The 22412-nt window shown below is 43.2% G+C and overlaps 1 protein-coding gene across 1 annotated transcript in view; it reads left to right on the top strand.

Annotated features, from left to right (window-relative positions):
* DLC1 (DLC1 Rho GTPase activating protein) overlaps nt 1-18572 on the top strand; it is a 406473-nt gene extending 387901 nt beyond the window's left edge. Inside the window, 12 exon segments of the mRNA XM_041752236.1 lie at nt 206-269; nt 2906-4329; nt 4786-4962; nt 8043-8202; nt 8317-8515; nt 10215-10283; nt 10286-10427; nt 11920-12034; nt 12615-12833; nt 13843-14060; nt 15048-15221; nt 15980-18572. Coding sequence (XP_041608170.1) covers nt 206-269; nt 2906-4329; nt 4786-4962; nt 8043-8202; nt 8317-8515; nt 10215-10283; nt 10286-10427; nt 11920-12034; nt 12615-12833; nt 13843-14060; nt 15048-15221; nt 15980-16100 — 3082 coding nt within the window. The 3' untranslated portion in view covers nt 16101-18572.
* Nucleotides 18573-22412: the final 3840 nt, after the last annotated feature.

Below are 22412 nucleotides of genomic sequence, written 5' to 3' on the forward strand. Positions count from 1 at the left end.
ATAGTAATACTTAATGTAAATGAAGAAGCTTAAAAAACAGAATGGTATTTTTAAGCCATTACTTTTTAAAGAAGTTTCTAATACTCTTCTAAATTATAGAATAATTTTTTATAGAATAAAGAAACTCATTAAATAGGTCATCTGTTTGGAAAAAATATATATCAAATACCCATATATTTGCTAATATTATTTCTTTGCCCTGTAGGCGTCTAAATACTCTAAACAAATGTGCGGTGATGAAGCTGGAAATTAGTCCTCATCGGAAAAGAGTGAGTATATAAAATGTATTATGGGATGAGAGGGAAGGAGGCAGACCAAAAGCTGGATTATGTGTTTTGTAAGAGGTTTTGTCTCTCTTGTCTCTTTCTTTATTGCTTCCTTGTTCCAAAAATCTACATTTTTAATGTTATAATCCAGTCAAGTTTACCAAAGACCAAGTAGCCTTACGTAATTGAAACTGATACTTACCCAATAATCCGTGAGTTTCCTACTGTTTTTTTTTAATTGAGATAAAATTGACACACAATATTAGTTTTGGGTGTACAACCAAATGATTCAATATTTGTATATATTACAAAGTGATCACCACAATAAGTCCATCACCACACATAGTTAGAACATTTTTTTGTTGTTGTGATGAGAATTTTCAAGATCTACTTTCTTAGCAATTTTCAAAATATACAATACAGAATTATCAGCTATAGTCACATGCTGTCCATCACATCCCCAAAACTTATTTATTTTATAACTGGAAGTTTGCACCTTTTGACCCTTGCCTCTGGCAACCACCAGTCTGTTCTCTGTATCTATGAGGGTTTTTTTTCAACTTTCTGATTGGAACAAATCATCTATTATTTTGCCTTGTTAATTCAATGCCTACTACAGATTAAAGGAATGAGGCTTAGGAAATCCCAGTGAATCCTCCATTATTCCCTGCAGAAATTAAAACTACGGTTCTTTGGGAACACTCTGTCTTCCCACATATAACAGTAACCATGTTTCAGAGGTACAGGGATGGAAGAGAAGGCTGGCTTGGGGGCTCCTGAAGAATAGTGAGAGATTGGAAGGAAGAAAAGAGGTGGGGAGGATGCAGGGAAGGGCAGGAAATCCCACACATTCTAGTCAAATGGTGGTATATAACTTCTGTGTATGAAATGTGAGAGCCTTTTATGAGATCTTAGAAGAAGAGGTGGGTGTAGTCCTGGGAGTGAGTGTCACAAATTAGAGTAAACAGGAATAAGTTTGGTCAAAGAACATATTTCTGACTGTTCAGAGTACCAATTTTAATTATCCTAGAGTCCTTGACTTGCAACAAGCTGCCTTCTTGGGGGAGTTAAACCTTTTAAACAAATGAACTGGAACCTCAGCACCCACTGAGCTATGGAGAGAGTCGACAAGTCAGTGTTTAATGCTCTCCACTCATGGTCCTGTGAAACAGGAGTCATGTATTTTCCATACCACTGGGAAAGACATGCATCATACTGAATCGTGCCTTTTGAAATCCCACCTTAAAGGCTCAGATACAATATTTGTGACGCAGCATAACCCTGAGTCCTGCCCATAAATCAGGCATAATCAACAAAGCTGTTACTTCATGTTTCTGAATGTTCCATGCTGTCAGGACTGGGTATTTGTGAAGCCTTGTTGATTGCCTGGAGCGTGTCTGAGGTTGAAACTTCACAGGACACGTGTGGCATTAGCTCCCCACTCCCTGTCTGGTAGGGGGAGGGGATGAAAAAAAACAGGTAAGAAGCTGAAAAGTATCAGACTGAAGAGATGTGGGGGGCTTACCTTGCTCCGTGTCTCCACTGGTCTGTTTGGAGACCTTGTACACTTTTAGGGTGGCCACAGACTTTACTGTCCTTAGTGTCTGAAAACCACCTTTTTAATTGCAAAAGAGAATATAAACATATGCTATCAACAGACAGCAAAATTGGAGGCAGACCAGAGGGAGTCCTCCCCGTTGCTGACTCCAGTTCAAAATATTTTGGATGCCTGGAATTTTCACAGATTTCAAGAGGGTTTCCTCTGTGAGCAATTAAAGAACAGCCTATGGATTGACAGTTTCTACAAAATAACTCTTATTTAGCCTGAAACACTTAATCAGGCTTTTTTCTGTTAATGTCCTGATGTACACTTTTGTAACGTAAAGAAATAATAAAATAATAATCATCAAATAATAATAATAAAGATATAAAGGGTGGATTGACACTGATGGCATAAGATGAGCTGGGTCCTGTACCTCCGGCCCCCAGCTCATGTCCTGCTCCCTGCCCTCCTCCTCCTCCCCACCGCCCTCCTCCTGCCTGTCTTCCTCCTCCCCACCATCTTCCTGCTCCCTGCAGCCCACCTCCTCCTTCCAGCCATCCACCTGCTCCCTACCCTCCTCTTCCTCCTTCCCGCCCCCCCCACTATCCTCCTGCTCCCACCCTCCTCCTCCCCACCATCCTCCTGCTCCCCACCCTCCTCCTCCCTGCCATCCTCCTCCCCACCCTCCTCCTCCTCCTAGCCATCCTCCTCCTCCCACCCTCATCCCCACCATTCTTCTGCTCACTGTCCTCCTCCTCCTGCTCCCTACTCTCCTCTTCCTCCCTGGCCTCCTCGTCCTCCTCCTACCGGCCTCCTCCTCCCCACTGTCCCCCTCCTCCCAGCATCCTCCTGCTCCCCACCATCCTCCTGCTTCCCCCCATATTACTCCTCCCCGCCATATTCCTCCTCTCTGACCACCTCCTCTCCCCACCCTCCTCCTGGTCCCCACTCTCCTTCTCCCCGCCGTCCTCCTCCCCACCATCCTCCTCCTCCCACCCTCCTGCTCTCCACCATCCTCCTCCTCCCCACCCTCCTCCTGCTCCCTGCCCTCCGCCAGTCCCAGCGATGACCGAATGCCTCCATTCTGTTTTTGCAGAGTGAGGATTCGGATGAGGACGAGCCTTGTGCAATAAGTGGCAAGTGGACCTTCCAGAGAGACAGCAAGAGGTGGTCACGGCTGGAGGAGTTTGATGTCTTTTCTTCAAAGCTGGACCCAGCCCCCGGGGCGCCCGCCGAGGCCCCCCTGAAGACCGCGGCGAGCCACGAAAGCATGCTGACGGAGCTCAGCGAGCGCCAGGAGGTGGCTTCGGTCCTCAGCCTCAGCAGCACCGGCAGTCTCCCCGTGCACGCGCCCCACGCGGGGGACACGGCAACGCCCCGGACCAACTCGGTCATCAGCGTCTGCTCCTCCAGCCACTTCGTGGGCAACGACGACTCCTTCTGCAGCCTGCCCTCTCCCAAGGAACTGTCCAGCTTCAGCTTCAGCATGAAAGGCCAGGAGAAGAACGCCAAGTCCAAGACGCGCAGCCTGCTGAAGCGCATGGAAAGCCTGAAGCTCAGGGGCTCGCCCCACAGCAAGCACAAGGCGCCTTCCAAGCTGGGGCTGATCATCAGCGGGCCCATCCTGCAGGAGGGGATGGACGAGGAGAAGCTGAAGCAGCTCAACTGCGTGGAGATCTCCGCGCTCAACGGCAACCGCATCAACGTGCCGGCCGTGCGCAAGCGGAGTGTCTCCAACTCCACACAGACCAGCAGCAGCAGCAGCCAGTCGGAGACCAGCAGCGCCGTGAGCACGCCCAGCCCGGTCACCAGGACTCGGAGCCTCAGTGCCTGCAACAAGCGGGTAGGCATGTACTTAGAGGGCTTTGACCCGTTCAATCAGTCCACGTTCAACAACGTTATGGAGCAGAACTGTAAGAACCGCGAGAGCTACCCAGAGGACACAGTGTTCTACATCCCAGAAGATCACAAGCCTGGCACTTTCCCCAAGGCCCTCTCCAATGGCAGTTTCCCTCCCTCAGGGAATAACAGCTCCGTCAACTGGAGGACTGGAAGCTTCCATGGCCCCGGCCACATCAGCCTGAGGAGGGAAAACAGCAGCGACAGCCCCAAGGAGCTCAAGAGGCGCAATTCCTCCAGTTCCATGAGCAGCCGCCTGAGTATCTATGACAACGTGCCGGGCTCCATCCTCTATTCCAGTTCAGGGGACCTGGCCGACCTGGAGAACGAGGACATCTTCCCCGAGCTGGATGATATCCTCTACCATGTGAAGGGGATGCAAAGGATAGTCAACCAGTGGTCCGAGAAGTTTTCAGACGAGGGGGACTCCGACTCAGCCCTGGACTCGGTCTCTCCGTGCCCTTCCTCTCCCAAACAGATACACCTGGATGTGGACAACGACCGAGCCACGCCCAGTGACCTGGACAGTACGGGCAACTCACTGAATGAACCCGAAGAGCCCTCGGACATCCCGGAGAGGAGGGATTCTGGGGTTGGGGCCTCCCTGACAAGGTCCAACAGGTGAGCACTTTGCTTCTGTCTGGAGATAGGGGAGGGAGACCAGGAAAGGGACTGCTTCTGCTTTTGGGGGTGGGTAGGGGGGTGGAATGGGTCACATCTGGCATTCATAGCCCTGTGGGTCCCAAAGAAAAGTGATAGACCAGAAGATCCCAACATCCAAAACCATGGATATTGTTTCTGGGTACAGAGTTTCAGTTTGGGAAGAGGAAGTAGGTCTTACGGATGATTGGTGGTGATGGTTGTACAACGGGGTAGGGTACTTAATGCCCCTGAGCTGTACACTTAGCAGCAGTTAAGATGATCATGTATATAATGTGTAATTTACCACAGCGGGGGGAGGAAAAGAATGGAATGAAAGTTGAGTCCTCTCTGTTCCAGTGAGCAGCCACTGCTGATTTTGCATCTACCTGTTGAAAAGTCCTTGTACTCACTCCCTCCCCTGCTCTTCTCCTGCAGGCACAGGCTGAGATGGCACAGTTTCCAGAGCTCCCATCGGCCGAGCTTAAACTCTGTATCCCTGCAGATCAACTGCCAGTCTGTGGCCCAGATGAACCTGCTGCAGAAATACTCGCTCCTAAAGTTAACTGCCCTGCTGGAGAAATACACACCCTCTAATAAGCATGGTTTTAGCTGGTAAGGATTTACTGTGCTCAGTAAGCTATTGGCAATAGTTTGGGTCCCCTCCTTGATGCTGTCCCAATACTGGGTATATGACAGTTCTATCCTTTATTATACCTTTAGACTATCATCCTGATGTAATTTCTGCATTCTTGAGGCTATATTTGATACTGCTCAAGCTAGTCTAACTTTAGGAAATAAGCAAGGGGATTGGTTGAGTAAGTTTCAGCTCTCAGGTATCAAATTGCTGGTTGTCGGTGTAAAAATCCATTGCTGTTCCATCACACTGTTTAGAGGCCTCCTTCCCGATGTTAGACAAAGCCCACCAGGGGCGCCTGGGTGATTCAGTCGGTTAAGCATCTGACTCTTGATTTTGGCTCAGGTCATGATCTCCAGTTTGTGAGACTGAGCCCTACATTGGGTTCTGCACTCAACAGGGAGACTGCTTGAGATTCTCTTTCCCTCTCCCTCTATTCTCCCTCGCACTCTCTTTCTCTCTCTCTCTCTCTCTCTCAAATAAATCAGGAAGGAAGGAAGGAAGGAAGGAAGGAAGGAAGGAAGGAAGGAAGGAAAATATATGTACAGTATCCAATCATACTTATGGAAGGAAGGAAAGAAAAATTTTGTTCGGATCATAGGATGTTGAGACCAACTTTGACATGTCTGATGTACAGTCCTGGCCTTACAATGCTCTTTCTATATGCTTTTAAAAAAATCATTTTTGATGTAAATATTTGAAGCATCACTCAAAAAATCTACCTGTCCTAGAAAATTGAAGTTGTTATTTCTAAAAGAGACTCTCAGAGTGTGAATAATAAATATAAGGGAATTCACTGTTGTAAGATTTTTTTTTTAAGATTTTATTTATTCATGAGAGACACAGAGAGAGAGGCAGAGATAGGCAGAGGGAGAGGCAGACTCCCTGTGGGAAGCCCGATGCGGGACTCCATCCCAGGACCCTGGGATCAACACCTGAGCCTAAGGCAGATGCTCAACCACTGAGCCACCCAGGTGCCCCTGCTCTATGTATTGTAGGCTAAAATATACACGAAGGTAAAATTCATCAGATGAACTGTCCATAATTACTTTAAAAGATACGGCTCTTGGTGTGTATAACATGAGCTGGAGACCATTAGGCTGGATGGGTCATGGATGTGACCTAATGTGTGCGTATCTTACTTTTTCTGCTGTCAGTGCAAAGCAGAGAACTATCTCCAGATTGACATCCAAGTGCATTTCACAGTGTCAGCAGGCTATCCTTAAGCCTTTCACTCATATGAGTGTTTCATCCCAGTTGCACAACCTCTGCCTTTTTTTTAAAAAAAAAGATTTTATTTATTTATTCATGAGAAACAGAGAGAGAGGGGCAGAGACACAGGCAGAGGGAGAAGAAGGCTCCATGCAGGGAGCCCAATATGGGACTCGATCCTGGGTCTCTAGGATCACGCCCTGAACTGAAGGCAGGAGCTAAACCGCTGACCAACCCAGGGATCCCCACAACCTCTGCTTTTTAATACAAATCAAAGAAGCAGGCTGTTTCCTTAGTGGCACTCTGGAGCAAACCAGAGGTGCCCAGGAGAGTCGGCAAAGCAGCGGAAGTGTTCTTTTTCTCTCCAGCTCCCCCTCTCCTCAGGACTCTATGAGTTTAACTTCAGCATCAAAGCACCTCCCGTTCAAAAGCTGTTATTATGTGAGCCTTGCTAAATACAGAAGTTGTTTGTTCTGAATGACAGAAATAAGTATTGACCGGTTTATCCCCACATGCTTCGGATTCTCGGTGGAGATCGTAATGTGTTCTTTGCACATTCCGCCGCTGGGCTTTTCTCCCCCCTCGACAAAGCGAGTATTATGCACACTCATAGCCATGATACCATATACTTAACTGTATGGAAATACACATTTGGCTCTGCACTTCAGTCTTACCTTTCGTAGAGCTATAAACAGTAACGTGTCGTGGCTGCTGGTGAGCGCTCAGAAGTCAAAGCAGGCTGTCTTCTGCAGTGTTCCTCTGTGCTGAGAGTCATATTTTCCCTGCTGGCTATTTAAAAGTGCATATTTTACATTCTCATTTCGAAGTTGCCCACCCCCTTCCCACCAAAACCCTCAAGAATCTGAAAGTCCGTAATACTTCTTGAGTTTTGGTCAGTTTTTCCAGTGAGTCAAAACCAAATGTAAAAGCCTCACATTGTGGGATCCATGGAACAGGAGAGAGATTCTACACAAAGTTATTTTCCTGTTTGGCCTCGCCCTTTCTTGTCCCATTTAGAGAGGTCACTTGTAGAGCTGAAATTTCTGCCTGACAGCATTAAATGCATGACATTGGTTTCCTGCTGTTCCACATACTGCTGGGGCTGGACCTGGTTTTAGGACTCCAGGGAGCCTGGGATAGGCTCACAAAACCTTCATTGTTCTTTTCCATCTTCTTTTAGAAACCTAAAGATGTTATGCTCTCCAGGGTCATCAGCAGGAGAATTTATTTTGACTTCAGGTCATTAGCTTGGCCGCCCTCTGTTGAGCCTTGGAGTTGGTTCTCATTATGTTGGACCAACATCATGTATTTTCTATTTTCTCATCCAGCATTACACAATTCTTTTATGCCCTAAATACTTTGAATCTCATCAAAAACTTAGAAATGATTCTTATCTATTTACAGGACAAATGGGAACATGTTTTTCAAATTCTGTCCAAAGTGCCTAAGTAGGGTCTTGAATGTTGTTCCTTCCAATGATGCCATTTTGTTAGGAAGCCCAACAGCTCCCTTAAGAATATAGACTCAGTTCTCAAAGTTAATAGTGGAAGGAGAATCCCCAATAGAGAAAATGTTACTGGGCCTTATAGCCCCAACTCTCAGAACATCCAGAATAGCACTGTCCCATGGAATTGTCTGTAATGGTGTATATGTTCTATATTTGCTCATATGGTAGCTACTGGAATGCTTGAACTATGACTAACACAAATTTATAATTTTATTTAACTTAAATAGCCACCTTACCAGCACAGATCTAAAGCCCACAGGGTTTACCTGCAAAGATGGGTAAGAGTATACAGACAAATAAACATCCTTCCCATCCCCCACCCTACTATTCATTAAATAGGGCTGTGCCCAAGTTCATGAAAAGGATCAAGGTTCCAGACTACAAGGACCGGAATGTGTTCGGGGTCCCTCTGACAGTCAATGTGCAGCGCACAGGACAGCCCCTGCCCCAGAGCATACAGCAGGCCATGCGCTACCTCCGCAACCACTGTTTGGATCAGGTGAGAACCACTGCTTGCAGGTCCCACCAAATTGTGAGACCTCAGATTCATGCCTCTTTTTATAATTTTGTAGAAAATGTTGCTTCTATCCTGAAAATGTCTTTCTTCTGACAGGTTGGGCTCTTCAGAAAATCAGGCGTCAAATCCCGGATTCAGGCTCTGCGCCAGATGAATGAAAGTGCCATAGATTGTGTCAACTATGAGGGACAATCTGCTTATGATGTAGCAGACATGTTGAAGCAGTATTTTCGAGACCTTCCTGAGCCGCTAATGACGAACAAACTCTCAGAAACCTTTCTGCAGATCTACCAGTGTAAGTGTTCTTTGATCTTAACATTGTTGGCCTTGAGAAAAAGTGGGACCAGCTGAAACCTGTGGCTTCCTTTAATGCCATTCGTTTGGACCCATGCGATGACCTCTTGGAAACATAAGTCATCAGTTTCTTCCTTTTCTCCATGCTTGTGAAACAGGTTTCTGTATACCTGTTGAATAATGCAAAAATAAACTTCCCTTATCGTAATTCTCTAATTACTAGAGGAATTACACATGTGTACATTCTTTTTTGGAGGGTGGAGGTTCCAGAGGGAGAGAGAAAGAATCGTAAGCTGGCTCCATTACCATCATGGAACCTGAGATGTGGGGCTCCCATCTCCAGTCCCTGAGATCATGACCTGAGCTTGAAGTCAAGAGCCGGATGCTTAACCAACCCAGTGAGCCACCCAGGCGCCCGCACATTCCTACCTTCTGATCCAGGCTCTTGCTCTGTTGTTTGCTTCTAGAACAGTGATCTCAGATGCTTAGAAGAGCAGATACCTTCTCTCTAGCAGGGCCTGTTGTGTTTAAAACTTCACAGGTGTCTGTGTGTTTTATCTTGCTGTGAAATGAATAAATAATCTTTTTCTGTTATTCATCTCAGCTTCTGTCAGAAATACTTGGGAAAACAATACTCATGCCCTTCTCACTTTTAAGTAAAGCTTCAAGCAAACAGTTGTCTAAATTAATGATCAAGATCAGGATTATAGCTTTTACAGCCCCATGTTTTTCTTGGCTCAGCGTGGTGTTACAGCAGTGTAATATAAAAGCAGCTTCTCTCTGTGCTCAAATTGTCTTTAAACCAGCGCAATGGACTGTATTTTATGAGAAATGGAGCTGGTCTGGATTATTTCATTATTTGTTTCATCCTTTCAGATTTTATGAAAACACAGGTCACATTTTCCCCACCACGGTATTTGTTAGGTATTGTAACCATGGAGCTGTTTTAATCGGTTTGTCCTATGGAGCTGCACTTGAGTGACTTGATTTTTCCACCACATGCCTCTTAAAAGACAGATTTGCCTCGTAAAGGAGGCCCAAAGGTTGAGCCCAGCATTTTCTGCATGTATGTTATTTTACTGGCTTATTTCTCAAGCATATATTTTTATAATAGTCTCTCAGCATGCTTTCCAAAACTTCAAGAAATTCCTAGTAAAAATATCTGTTGTTTCAATTGAATATTTTAGCAGCTTCCTTTCTGCATTTTATGAATAAGCAGGTCTGTTAGAATTATGGAAAGTCCCCAGAGATACTGAACATCTTGTGTAAAGCTTAAGAAAGTTTTTATCCCTTTGTACATATCTTAATTAAGATAGTATCTGACACTGATCAAGGTATAAACATGTATAATGTTTTCAGTCATTGAAAATGGTAAACGGGGGATTTCTAAAAAAAATTCTTAGGAAAGAAAACCGAATTCTGCATCATATCTGCAGTTGCAGTCCGAGGTGGATTTAGGAGGATATTGGCATGGTGGGTGTTGAAACATTTTTACCTCCTCCACAGGCAGGAAATACTTGAGGGTAGTGACGCTGGTGGCGGTCCCTGATTTCTTCCATATTAACCTCAAGTACACTTTCTGCAAGTGCTTGTTCAGTACTGGGTTGAGGTCGCTGGGGCTGGTGTTTGCTTTGGGACGTTTCCTCACAATGTGCGTGGAAAAGCACTGAGTTGATGGGGGAAATGCTCGTGTTGTACAGGTGTGCCCAAGGACCAGCGCCTGCAGGCCATGAAGGCCGCCATTATGCTCCTGCCTGATGAGAACCGAGAGGTCTACAGACACTTCTTTATTTCTTGAGCGATGTCACAGCAGCCGTAAAAGAAAACCAGATGACTCCCACCAACCTGGCCGTGTGCTTAGCACCTTCCCTTTTCCATCTCAACACCCTGAAGAGAGAGAATTCTTCTCCAAGGTACGGGTCAGACGAGGTGTGCATGTGTGTGCTCCGTTCTTCAGACCTTGGCGTCACGGTTGTCCCTCTTTTTTTCTTGGATTCACACCTGAGTTAAGCAAAAAGAAGTCTGCCTCCTTCCTTAACACCACCTTGGGACTTTGCTCCTTTCTTCTCACCCCTGGGGGTGTGACTTTGTAGAAAATCTAATGGCAACCAGGTTTTGAGGGAGAGAGTTGAATATGTGCTTTACCTTGGCAAGTGTTTGCCCTTGTCCTCCCCAGCACCCTCCATGACATTGCCATCAAACCTTCTGCCAGCCCCAAATCATGCAGATTTTCTGCCCTAAAAAACAGGGTGGGAATAAGGAATAAGGTCCTTGCTGTACTGGCTTCTGCAGGGCCAGGAAAGCCAAGCCCCCAGCCTGTGCCAGAAGTCATAAGGTAGTCAGTCAGCTGGCTGTAAGAGAAGTAAGGATAACATTGAGCCTCAAAGCTCGGACCTGGCCTAAACCAATTGTGTGCAAAGTTTCTCCTTGGATGTATGCAAGCTGGGAGTGGCTGAAGAAGTCACAGGGCCTGGAAATATCAAAGGCTGATATTTGCTCAACACTCATTCTGACCCAACCACAGGACTACGCCCTTGACATTCATTCTCTCATTTAATCCTCATAACAATCACAGGAGGTGAAGATCCTGGCAGGAAAGTGAGACTGCAGAGAGGGTCCGTTTAATAAGTAACTTGCCCACCTCTGACCAGGGGGAAATGGCAGGGCCAGTTGGGGCTTACTGATGAGAGCATTTCACGTAAGGGCCTCACAGCAGAGTAGTTAAGAAAGGAGCTACTAACTGGACTTAACCCCATGCATCAGACCCACCCAGCTGATTCGTTTGCTGGGCTCAGATATTCCTTAGCTACAGGCCAAGGCCTATGGTGCTAGTTGAAGTTAGCTTTGCTTCTGAACGCCCTACAATACTTAAAATATCTTCTAATCTAGTTCTCTGTGAACTGAGGCATTCCAACTTCAATAGGACGGGTGCTTGAGATGACCAAAGAGAGAGATCAGATAAGATTAAGACAAAACCTCTAGGAGACAATAGACGGTCCCCTCACCTTCAGGAGGGGATTTTATTTAAACTGTGAAGAATAGTGACACTATTTACCATGACATACAGTGCCTCCTCTGCACGCACCCCCTGGAAGCTGCCTTTCTTTCATCCCACCAACGTAGATACACCTTCCAAGCTGCCCTATTTAAATAGAAACCTGTTTTACGTGATGACTTTAAATAGCCTCCATCTGAAAACAGTCCCTTTCGTGGTTTTTGTGTTTTGCTGATAAAACTGAGGAATTTTAGTGACCAACATAAAGCTCTCCTGAACCTCTTAGTAACAAATAGGCTCCGGTGAAATAGATTTTTTTCTTTCTCTCCTTTGGGTTTCCTGCAATAACACATTAATTAAAAACATATAAATATTTGAATCTTTTCCCCTCTGTTATTTCTTCTGCCTAGGGTAATGCAAAGAAAACAAAGTTTGGGCAAACCAGATCAGAAAGATTTGAATGAAAACCTTGCTGCCACTCAGGGTCTGGCCCATATGATTGCTGAATGCAAGAAGCTTTTCCAGGTAAGGAGTTGGGGAACTTTGTCATTTGTTAAGGATAATGTAAATAACTGGGACAAAAATCTTAGGCACATGTGCTTGTTCACATGATACCAAAAGATCTTTCCACAGCTGGAGATTATATACATAGCTCGTGAATGTCTTTTTTTTTCTTTTTCTAAGAACATCTTATTTATTTATAATGTATAAGTGCGTAAGAGTTACTGTGTTGAGTGACATTTGCCTATCTCTATATCCCTATACTTAAAAAGCAAAAGTGACAAATTCTCTGAAATAAATTCTGTATCTGAGAAGCCTGTCCTCATCCACGTAAGCCTATGTTAGTCATTTACCCTTCTCCTGCGACTTTCCAAGGAGAATACCTGACATGAGGACAGGCTCATTTAGATACTTTGAAGGTGATCTCTTTGTATCTTCATGATACCAGGTGAGATCGGCAGGCCCACTCCTCTGTCTACTAGAAGCTAGAAGCAGAGTATTTGGAGTGCTTGCACTGCCCTGAGAACCCAGTACCTGGCCCCTGTGCTGTGACTTCTACTGATGAGCACACTCTCCTCCTTTTTGTTTCTTGTTTCCCCAACAGGTTCCTGAGGAAATGAGTCGATGTCGGAATTCCTACACAGAACAGGAGCTGAAGCCCCTCACTCTAGAAGCATTGGGACGCCTGCATAATGATGAGTCGGCTGACTACCAGCACTTCCTCCAGGACTGTGTGGATAGCCTGTTTAAAGAGGTCAAGGAGAAGTTTAAAGGCTGGGTCAACTACTCTACATCGGAGCAAGCTGAGCTGTCCTACAAGAAGGTAAGTCTTGTCCCTGTGGTCAGCCGACTCAGTTCCCATGGTCAGGATTCAGGTTCATCAGAGGTGAGACCCTGTGGCAACATAGTTTCCCACAGGGATCTGTCACCTACCCTTTGTTCCTTGTAGACCTGGGCAGCCAGATGATTCAGTTCCCCAGTTAAAAGTGGAAGCCAGTTCAGCATGGAACAATACTCACCTCATGCCAGTTGTAGGGATCAGACCATCTAATGAAATCCTTTAGTTCCACAGAATCCCACTATACTTCCCTGGAATGTTTTACGAGAGGTATTGGCTTTAGGACATTTTATAACATGCTTAGATTTTTCTATAATTTGACCAGAATCCCCTTATGTCTCCTCTGATCTCAGCCATTCTTCTCTTGGCCCTTTAATAAGTGAGGATTACTTGGGAGAAATGAACTTGTTAGGATTAAAAGCCCCTTGAGGACAGGGACGTCTTTGTGCTTTGCTGATAAAGCTTAGCTTGATAGTATTGCTTGATCCTGTCTTTACCACCTTGAAAAAAAATAAACAGGGCAGCCCTGGTGGCTCAGCAGTTTAGTGCCTGCCTTCAGCCCAGGGTGTGATCCTGGAGACCCCGGATTGACTCCCATGTCAGGCTCCCTGCATGGAGCCTGCTTCTCCCTCTGCCTGTGTCTCTGCCTCTCTCTGTCTGTCTCTCATGAATAAATAAATAAAATTTTAAAAATAAATAAACAAATAAATAAATAAACAGAGCATCTGGATGGCCATGCTGGCTTTAAGATGCAGATAAACGATCTTCCTTTATTGCATTGACCCTTACACGGGTCCCAAGAAAATAGATGTTCGTAATTTTGACCAGAAAATTGGTCAAAAGGCTTTCTAGCCTGCTCTTGAATATATTTGGGGACACCAGCATATAGGTAATAATTAGCCTCTAAACACATGACCATAAATACAGCTGGCAATTTGCCTTCAAAATATATGTGTGAATTGTCTGGGCACTGAAAAATATATCCTCTTTTCAGGTGAGCGAAGGACCACCTCTGAGGCTTTGGCGGTCGACCATTGAAGTCCCTGCAATGCCTGAGGAAATCCTAAAGCGCCTACTTAAAGAGCAGCACCTCTGGGATGTAGACCTGTTAGATTCAAAAGTGATTGAAATTCTAGACAGCCAAACTGAAATCTACCAGTATGTCCAAAATAGTATGGCGCCCCATCCTGCTCGGGACTACGTTGTTTTGAGGTGAGAGCTTCCAAATGGATTAACAGTAGCAAGGATGAGCCTGGTATCACTGAATGTGCCAAGATGGTAATATTATATAAAATAGAAGGTATGCCTCTGACATAATATCGAACCCTTCCAAATAGGGAAAACATAACTCTGTATATTCCAACAGTGTGTTCATCCCTGAAAATAGTTTGAACACTTTTGGAATCAAACTCAGAAATAGAAGCACACTTGGGACATCAGAGTGGCTCAGTTTGTTAAGCATCCGGCTTGATTTTGACTCAGGTCGTGATCTCCAGGTCATGAGATCGAGCCCCACCTCAGGCTCTGTGCTCAATGCAGAGCCTGCTTGTTCCTCTTCCTCTGCATCATTCCTGCTCATGCTCTCTTATGCTCTTTCAAATAAATAAATAAAAACTTTTTTAAAGATTTAAGAAAATAAAGAATTAGAGGCACATCCAATTGAATATGCTCGTTGGTAGCAGATTCTTGCCCCTTCTAGGATAGATTTTCTTGCTAGAGACAGCTAGTGAATGCATAAACCAGGAAATAACATTTAAGTTCCAAGTGAGCTGTGGTTAAAGCTGAACTATATGTAATTCATAAATACTCTGGAGACCTTATTGAAAGAGGAATTCCAAAAATCTTTGAGGAAATGGCACATCATTAGTCCAGAGCTTTCCAACAGAGCAATACTCAACTGGATGTCTCTGTGCTATAATACATTTGTGAAAGGTAAAAATGGTTTTCATTCACCCTTGGTACTAGTTCTCTTTCAAAGAACTGATGTGTGAATATATCCCCACTCTAATGGCTCTGGAGGGAGTTGCTTGTCATTCAAGAGCCCTTGGACAATAGTTCAGAAGAAGCCATCTATCCAGGACTGGGTCACACAGGAGAGGAACTCATCCTGCCCCTCAGCTGTCTCTTCTGACAGCAGGACCCATTTGAAACTTGGCTTCCAGGAAATTCCATCCTTTCCCTCTGGTTTTGTTTCTACAGAACATGGAGGACTAATTTACCAAAGGGGGCATGTGCCCTTTTACTCACCTCTGTGGATCACGACCGGGCACCTGTGGTGGGGGTGAGAGTCAATGTGCTCCTCTCCAGGTATCTGATCGAACCCTGTGGATCAGGGAAATCTAAACTCACCTACATGTGCAGAGCTGACTTAAGGTAGGTTCTGATTCTGATTTTTTGATGTGGTGAGGGGTCATGAAGAAGATGAGATTTTTTGTCTGATACAGAGAATGGCCTAAATGAACACATCATTGTATCTTGTCTGCTCTCTAAAGAGCAGCCTTTATAAAGGAACACCTTCATGTGTCTTGGTACTGTGGAAATTGCTTCCTAATTCTGATCCCTTAGAGAAAGTGGCACTAAAACAATATGAATGCACTGCTCCTGCCGTGAGTTCATAGCCATAGGAAATGAGAGTTTGAGCTAGCCAAGTGGACGATTCACATTTTATAGTCAAAGGTATTTGAATATATAACATGCCCTTTTAGTAATTAATCAGGCCTGCACCCTGTGTCATTGATGAATGTGGGTTCATATCAGAAAACTCATGAAATTCAGTAGTATAGACAAAAACACGAACCTCTCCAAACTTTCCAAAGTGATTACATTCTCATTTGAAATCTTGGCATCTGGGTACATTTTCAACTCTCTATGTGATCTATTTTTGTTCTCTATGCTAAAGCTTTCCCTGAACAATGCACTCAAAATCTGAACTCAGTACAGTTTCCTTGAGAAACTTCGCGTTCCAGACATATAATGGATGTGCCACGAGGTTACCTGGGAATAATTGGAGTAATAGTCTTTACTTCCATGGCTTCTGGATCAAGAAATGGAAGTGTCTTCAGAACCCTCTCCGGCTTATTGCAGTGCTTTCCAATCTAAAGAACCCCTTCTGCTTTTCCTTTCCATTGTAGGGGCCACATGCCAGAGTGGTACACAAAATCTTTCGGACATCTGTGTGCAGCTGAAGTTGTGAAGATCCGAGACTCTTTCAGCAATCAGAACACCGAAACCAAAGACACAAAATCTAGGTGATTCCTGAAGCCAACCAGCCACATCTGCCATCTGGATGTTTGTTTCTGGAAGCCCACGCCAGTCCTTGAAAGAGTGGATTCTGAGTCTAGTCCTGAAACAAAACTAATTTAGAGTGTGGGGATCAACTAGCAATTGAAGACGTTTTTAAAGCTGCTTCCTGTTTGTTGAAGGTCTAGATTTTAGGCCTTGACTGGAATATATAAGACTGTGCAAAAAAAAAAAAAAAAAAAGTATTCTTATTCAAATTGCTTCTGAGAAGCAAAACTATAAATACATTACAGAAAATAATGAAGATACTTCATTCTCTTGTGATACTGGTGTATGTGTACCTATGTCATTTTATTTGCAGCGTGTTGAGGGACTGTGTATCCACTGGAATAGTTGGTACTCTTTGACCTGTTTCTCTGACTGAGATGAGCAAAGAAAGGTTTGCACAGAGGAGTGTGTGTATGTGTGTTTGTTGCTGGTTGAATGGCATAGTTGTATAAGTTGGAACGCAGTGTCTGGCACACTGAGACGCCTCCAAGAAGGATTTTGATGCGTCAGGTTCAGTTTAACCTGGGATATCTGACTGCCCATGGACCCATCCAGAAAGGGGACCCAACATCCTTGTTCACTTATTTTTTTTCCAAGTTATTAAGCACATTCCTTTTTTTTTTTTTTTTTTTAAACCAACCTCCTCTTTCCTTAAAAATAATTGTAGTAGGTTGATTCCAACCCCTTCTCAAACACAGCATGTCGTTAGACCGGGTTGCAAATAGTGATATAGTTTTTAACCAGTATAGATTAGTTCAAGGAAGAAATCACCCACCCGCCCCCAGCCCTTACTAGCTCAGAAGCACAGTTTTATTTGGGGTTTTTGTGTCTGTTTTTTTAAGTCAAGATATAACAACTGAACACTCTAACATTTATTCCTGAATCAAGCCTCAGAACTTCTTACCTGTTGGAATTCTTTGCATTGTCGTGTTTATAACCAGAACTCTCGAAGACACACTGAAAACAGGAAACTATGTGTGTCCCAAGGAAATCCCTGTAAATTTAACCCAAGTATTAAAATTTGACAAGTGTTGATTGTTGTTATCCACAGTGTTTCTGGAAGCTGCACATACATAGTTGTTTGATTTGTCCTTTTCAGCAAATAGTTTTTCTGGTTTTGCAACTTTTTTCTTTTTTTTGCTTTGTTTTCCCTACATTTCTTTTTCTTTTCCTTTATAATGATGCCCTTGGACTATATTTTAGTGGTAAAGAAAAATAGTTATCGTAGGGGAAAAAAAAAACCAGAAAGCATCAGCAGAGTTTTTTGGAAGGTTAGGTGGTCTTTGTACAGGTTTTACTGTAACCCTAGAGATTGACTCAAGAGACAGTATTAGTGAATTTATTTTGTATGGATCAAAAAGTGAATAATGTATGAATGAGAGCTGTAAGAAGGATTTTTATTTTGTTATAATTTAGTTACCATTGTCAGTGTTATTTCAAAGGTTCTTTGAAGAATTTGCAGCAGAGGGAAGATTAGAGTTTTAAAATTTGAGTATTTTGGTTATCAGTGTTCCTCATGAAGATATACTTGTATATTCATTTTTAATAGCTTTCAGATTTGTAAGATTGTATGTTGTATATACCATTCTATTAAGATAAACATGTACACATGTCCACTGTGCTTTCAAATATAGATAAAGCATGATAAGAATTATTATTTAAAATATACTTGTATTTATACCTCAGATATTCTTTTGGGTTTTGTACCTCAAGGCTTTTTTTTTCCTAATGTAAATACACTTTACATGAATACAGTCTAAGTGAAAAAAAAATAAAAGAAGAGGTTTATAACTTGCTCTATATCTGTACAGAATATAATCCGTAAGTGCACTATTAAATGTTTAAAGGGAAAGGTCTGGCCTGCTTTCCTGTGTATTGCATCTCACTCCTACCCTTAAAACCATAGATTGCAAAGCATATCATTCTAGCATCAACTAAGATGAAAATCAGATTTGCTGAAGGAAAAATCGGACTGCAAATCATTCCAAGGCCAAACTGCCACTGAGCCACTCACTAAACAAACAGGAAACCCTGGTGAAGGTTCAGGAAGCATGGAGACTCTCTCCTAACAAAGGTCGTTGGGAAACGATGCTGAGAAAGAAGACTAAGGAGCCAACAAGAGAAAGATGCTCATAAGCAAAGCCAAGGTCACCATTTCATTCCACAAAAGGTCTCTTTCCCACCGTCCAGCTTTCCTGTGGAAAGGATTCCTTAAAGTTTGACAACCGGAGAATTCAAAGGATGTGAATGTTCCAAGAACTCTGTGTGAGTTACCTAGAGTGATATTGCTGCAACTCACTAATTGTGACTAATCACCTAGATTGTACGCTCTCTGAGGGCAGGGCTCTTCTCCTACACATCTTTATAATCCCAACAGCAGCTTTCCGTGTTTTGTACTTGTAGGCATCTAATAAATTTATTATTTGCTAAATGGAACTCATTGAATTAGTTTCTGTTATTTGAAAAGGAAGAGAACCCAGGATGCCATCTGCTGGAAGCCCTCACTTCCGTGTATCACTGCCCGTTTTGAGATTGCAGACAGTGGACGTTGTTAAGCCTAATGGAATCTTAAAAGTTTAAATTGGTGAAGACACATGGATGCCGTATATCTAAAGAGTTCTTTGTGATGGAGTTTCAATCAATCTTGTTTCTCAGAAACTGATACTCATTTTAGAAGAGATTTTATTTTGACTCACTCTGGGGATAGGGTAGGGGAAAAACCAAACATAATTCTTAAAAAGACACACAGAGACCAAAGCTTTTTTTTTTCCCCCCCTTTACCTCCAGATCTGGTTTCCTCAAGACTAAATAGAATAAAGATGAAAACATACATCTTAAGCCTGAAATACTTACTGCTTTCGTTGTTTGACAGGCTGCAGGAGGTTATCAGGTTAGAGGAGACATCCTTATGGACACCACTGTAGATTCAGTTGGCTTTTGTCACACTACCCATTTCCTTCTTCCACTCATCGAGTAAATTATTCAGCATCTACTATTTCTCTCACACAGTGTTCAGTACTGAAGGCACGGCAATGAGCGAAATGTCCTCACCCTGCCATCGCAGAACTAAAATCTGCTCACTAACAGAAACGGTTTGCTTCTTACAGACTGAGGACAGGCTCCTATGCATTCAGGAGGGGTGGCTGAAGATCTTAATTGAGCAAAACTCAAGGGAGTTACACTCAAAGTATCTTGCTTACTAATTTTAAATAGAATAACTTGGAAAATTCTAACAAAATCAGATGATTTTTTAACTGATTTTTTTTTTCAGAGCTGATGGAGACAAGTGAGATTTTGGAAGAGTAAAAACTAAAGAAAAATTAAGGAAGATAATCCAAATCAGTGCTTTCTAACATCACTAGTTAGAGGTGAGTGTGTGTGTGTGTGTGTGTGTGTGTGTGAGAGAGAGAGAGAGAGAGAGAGAGAACAGAAACAAAGGCTATAGAGGTTTTATATTAATTCTTAATATAAAACTAAGAATTTTTATAGCACCATTCATGGGTCTTTATTTCTGTCAAACTTAAGCTTCACATGTACCCCATAAAGGGTAAGTATTGTTCAAAAATAAGGATATACCTTAGAGGTAGTGACAAATGACAGTACCCAGAGCCAGAAGAAGGAGCCAGACTCCAGCCCAGGTCCACTGCCTCAACCACCTCTCATTTAGGAGGTAAATTTATCATCACAGCAGCCAATCCACATGGCCATAGCATCAGAATTGAGAACTCTAGGAAAACGAAGGTTCATAGCAAAATAATCACATTAATCCAGGTCTCAAATTATCCCTATTACTGAGATGCTTACAGTGATATTACGTAGGTAAAAATAAATATGAGGCAAAGTTTAGCTTGAAGTTAATGCCTGAAAGAACTACAGTTCTGTTTGCAAGTTGAATATATGATCTGAAATGTACGGAGACTCCACTTAGGCCTCCCTGTGGAACAGGATGGACTCTGCTCCATGTGCACGCACAGAACAATTAGATATGTGTTCTGATTGCAACCTGCCCAGCCCCTCTGATGTCACATGGCCCCAGGGATACAAGGGGAACATTTACCTACAGGTGTCTTAACTTGCTGCCCAGGAGCCAATCCCCAGTCTTGTGACTTTCTGCAATATTTCATTATGCCCTTCCCAAAACAAAAGCACACCAGAAAGTACAAGATCTTGGTGAAAAGGTGCTTTGAAGAGCAAGGGCTAGTGAAAGGTAAAGGAGCTTTCCTGAAAGCGAGGTGGGATTTGGCCCAAATGCTTTACCTCACCTGCCTGTTGGAGCATACAGTAATGATTGTAAAGCAGAAATCCTCAACAATGAGATCATGGCATGCATGTCATCTTGGTGTTCCATCAGGATGAAATTTGCCTAAGGAATTTAAATTCCATTTGCCTAAGGAATGCAAATTACAAAAGACCTCAAAGAGCCTGTGGCAGGGGAAGCTCAGGTAGGTCTGTGCAGTTGCAATGAATTTGGGCCCATTCTCCAGGGGATGATCAGTCCTTTGCAGGCAGGGAGTTTGCTAAATCATGTTGGCAGCTGTAGCCCAAAGTAATTACCCTTGCTGTGTATACACAGTTCCCATTAGAGCAGCGGTTTGCCCGTCTGGGCCCAAGGCTGTGTTGACACCTATAGTATAAACACCTCTTTGCAGAAATTTTTCATCTCATTTGACTAAAAAAAAAAAATTCAGGGCTAGAAACATTGCTCCTCATAGGGGATTTTCACTTCTTTCTCTCTCCTTCCTATCAAGATACAAAGCATTTTGGAAAGCAAAAGCCTTCCTCCCTTTCTGACTCTGAGAATGGCTCTCATCAACCACAGTGAGTGACTTGATCCTGTAAAAATAGTCTAATTCCCAAAGAAACTGTTTCAAAAAGCTTTGTAGGTTACAGGTACCTTTCAAGTACAAGTGTGTCTAGCTCAAGTCCCAATGGACTTGTTGAGCTATCATCTATTAAGCAGTATAAGGTGTGAGGTCAGGTCGTGGGATGTGTGCATTACATATAGTAATGTCACATTTAAATCTCACAGCAGCCCTTTAAAGGAAACCTTTTAGGCTCAATTTATAAATGAAAAAAAGCTCAAAGAGGTAGGGAGGCTTAAAGAAATAAGGTAGCTACATAATGTTTGCAAAAGGACTCAAGAAACTCTAGAGCAACCTATACAAAAGAACATTCTGCTGGAATGGAAATATTCCCTCTCTGTGTTAATAGGACATGTGGCTACTAGGACATGTGGCTATAAGTACTTGACATGTGGCTAATGTGACCAAGGAGCTGAATGCTTAGTTTCATTTAAATTTCTTATTAGTTTAAAGTGAAATAGCTACATATAGCTAGCTGTTACTGTGTTGCTGCTGGTTCTATTTCAAAGATCAAAGAATGAAAGAATGCTTCCAAAGGAATCCAATTCCCATCTCTTCTACCTATAAAATCCTCTTAAAAAAAAAAGAAAGAGGAAAAGGAAAGAAAGAAATATGGTAAATATTTATTAAAACCTCCCTGGCCACATTTCAGCTCCGATAACACACTCAAAATTCCACCAGTCACAAGACTCAAACTGCATCTCCTCCAGCCCATGGCCAGCTTCTGATTGTCTCAAGCTTGAGTTGATTAACCTCTTTCCTTTGCTGTACATTTCCAAACCAGAGATAAAGATGTAGCTGACCTGAAAGAATGTTTAATAATTCAGATTATTCTGCTCTGTTGGCTGCAAGCAAAGGGATCCTCACAGATGGGACAAGCAACAGTTGTCCCTTCGTGATCTGAGCCTGTCGCCTCGTTTCCTCATCTCTGATGTCCAGGCTTCCTTTCTTGTTGGTGACACTGGCCACCTGGTGACAGTTGTCAGGGCCCAGGGGAGCCTTCAATGATAGGGGTTCCTGATCTAGGTTTGATAACAATGGGATGTCTAAGGCAAAATCGGTGGTAACAACCCCAAGACAAGGGTAACAACCCCAAGACAACCCCCGACAAATGCTCCTACCACTGCCTCAAAGGGCTATTTCTTAACATGCTCCGTCCTTTTTCAAAGTTGCCAAAGATTTGTCATATTAAACAGTGTAATTTACTAAAATAATTGATTTCTTTTGTTATTTTCAGTGAAAATGTATATTATTTATAACTGGTAATCAAAGCTAGAAGCCTCTTAGAAAAAAATGTGAAATAACATTGATGGTTCATGATCTGAGCGTGTTCTCAGGGAAGAGAAGCTTACAAAGGTTTTTAAGGCTAAAGACCATCCAAGGCCAACCACCCATCCCATAGAAGCTCAGTGAA

This window comes from Vulpes lagopus, chromosome 4, assembly GCF_018345385.1.
Source record: "Vulpes lagopus strain Blue_001 chromosome 4, ASM1834538v1, whole genome shotgun sequence".
Taxonomy (NCBI): domain Eukaryota; kingdom Metazoa; phylum Chordata; class Mammalia; order Carnivora; family Canidae; genus Vulpes; species Vulpes lagopus.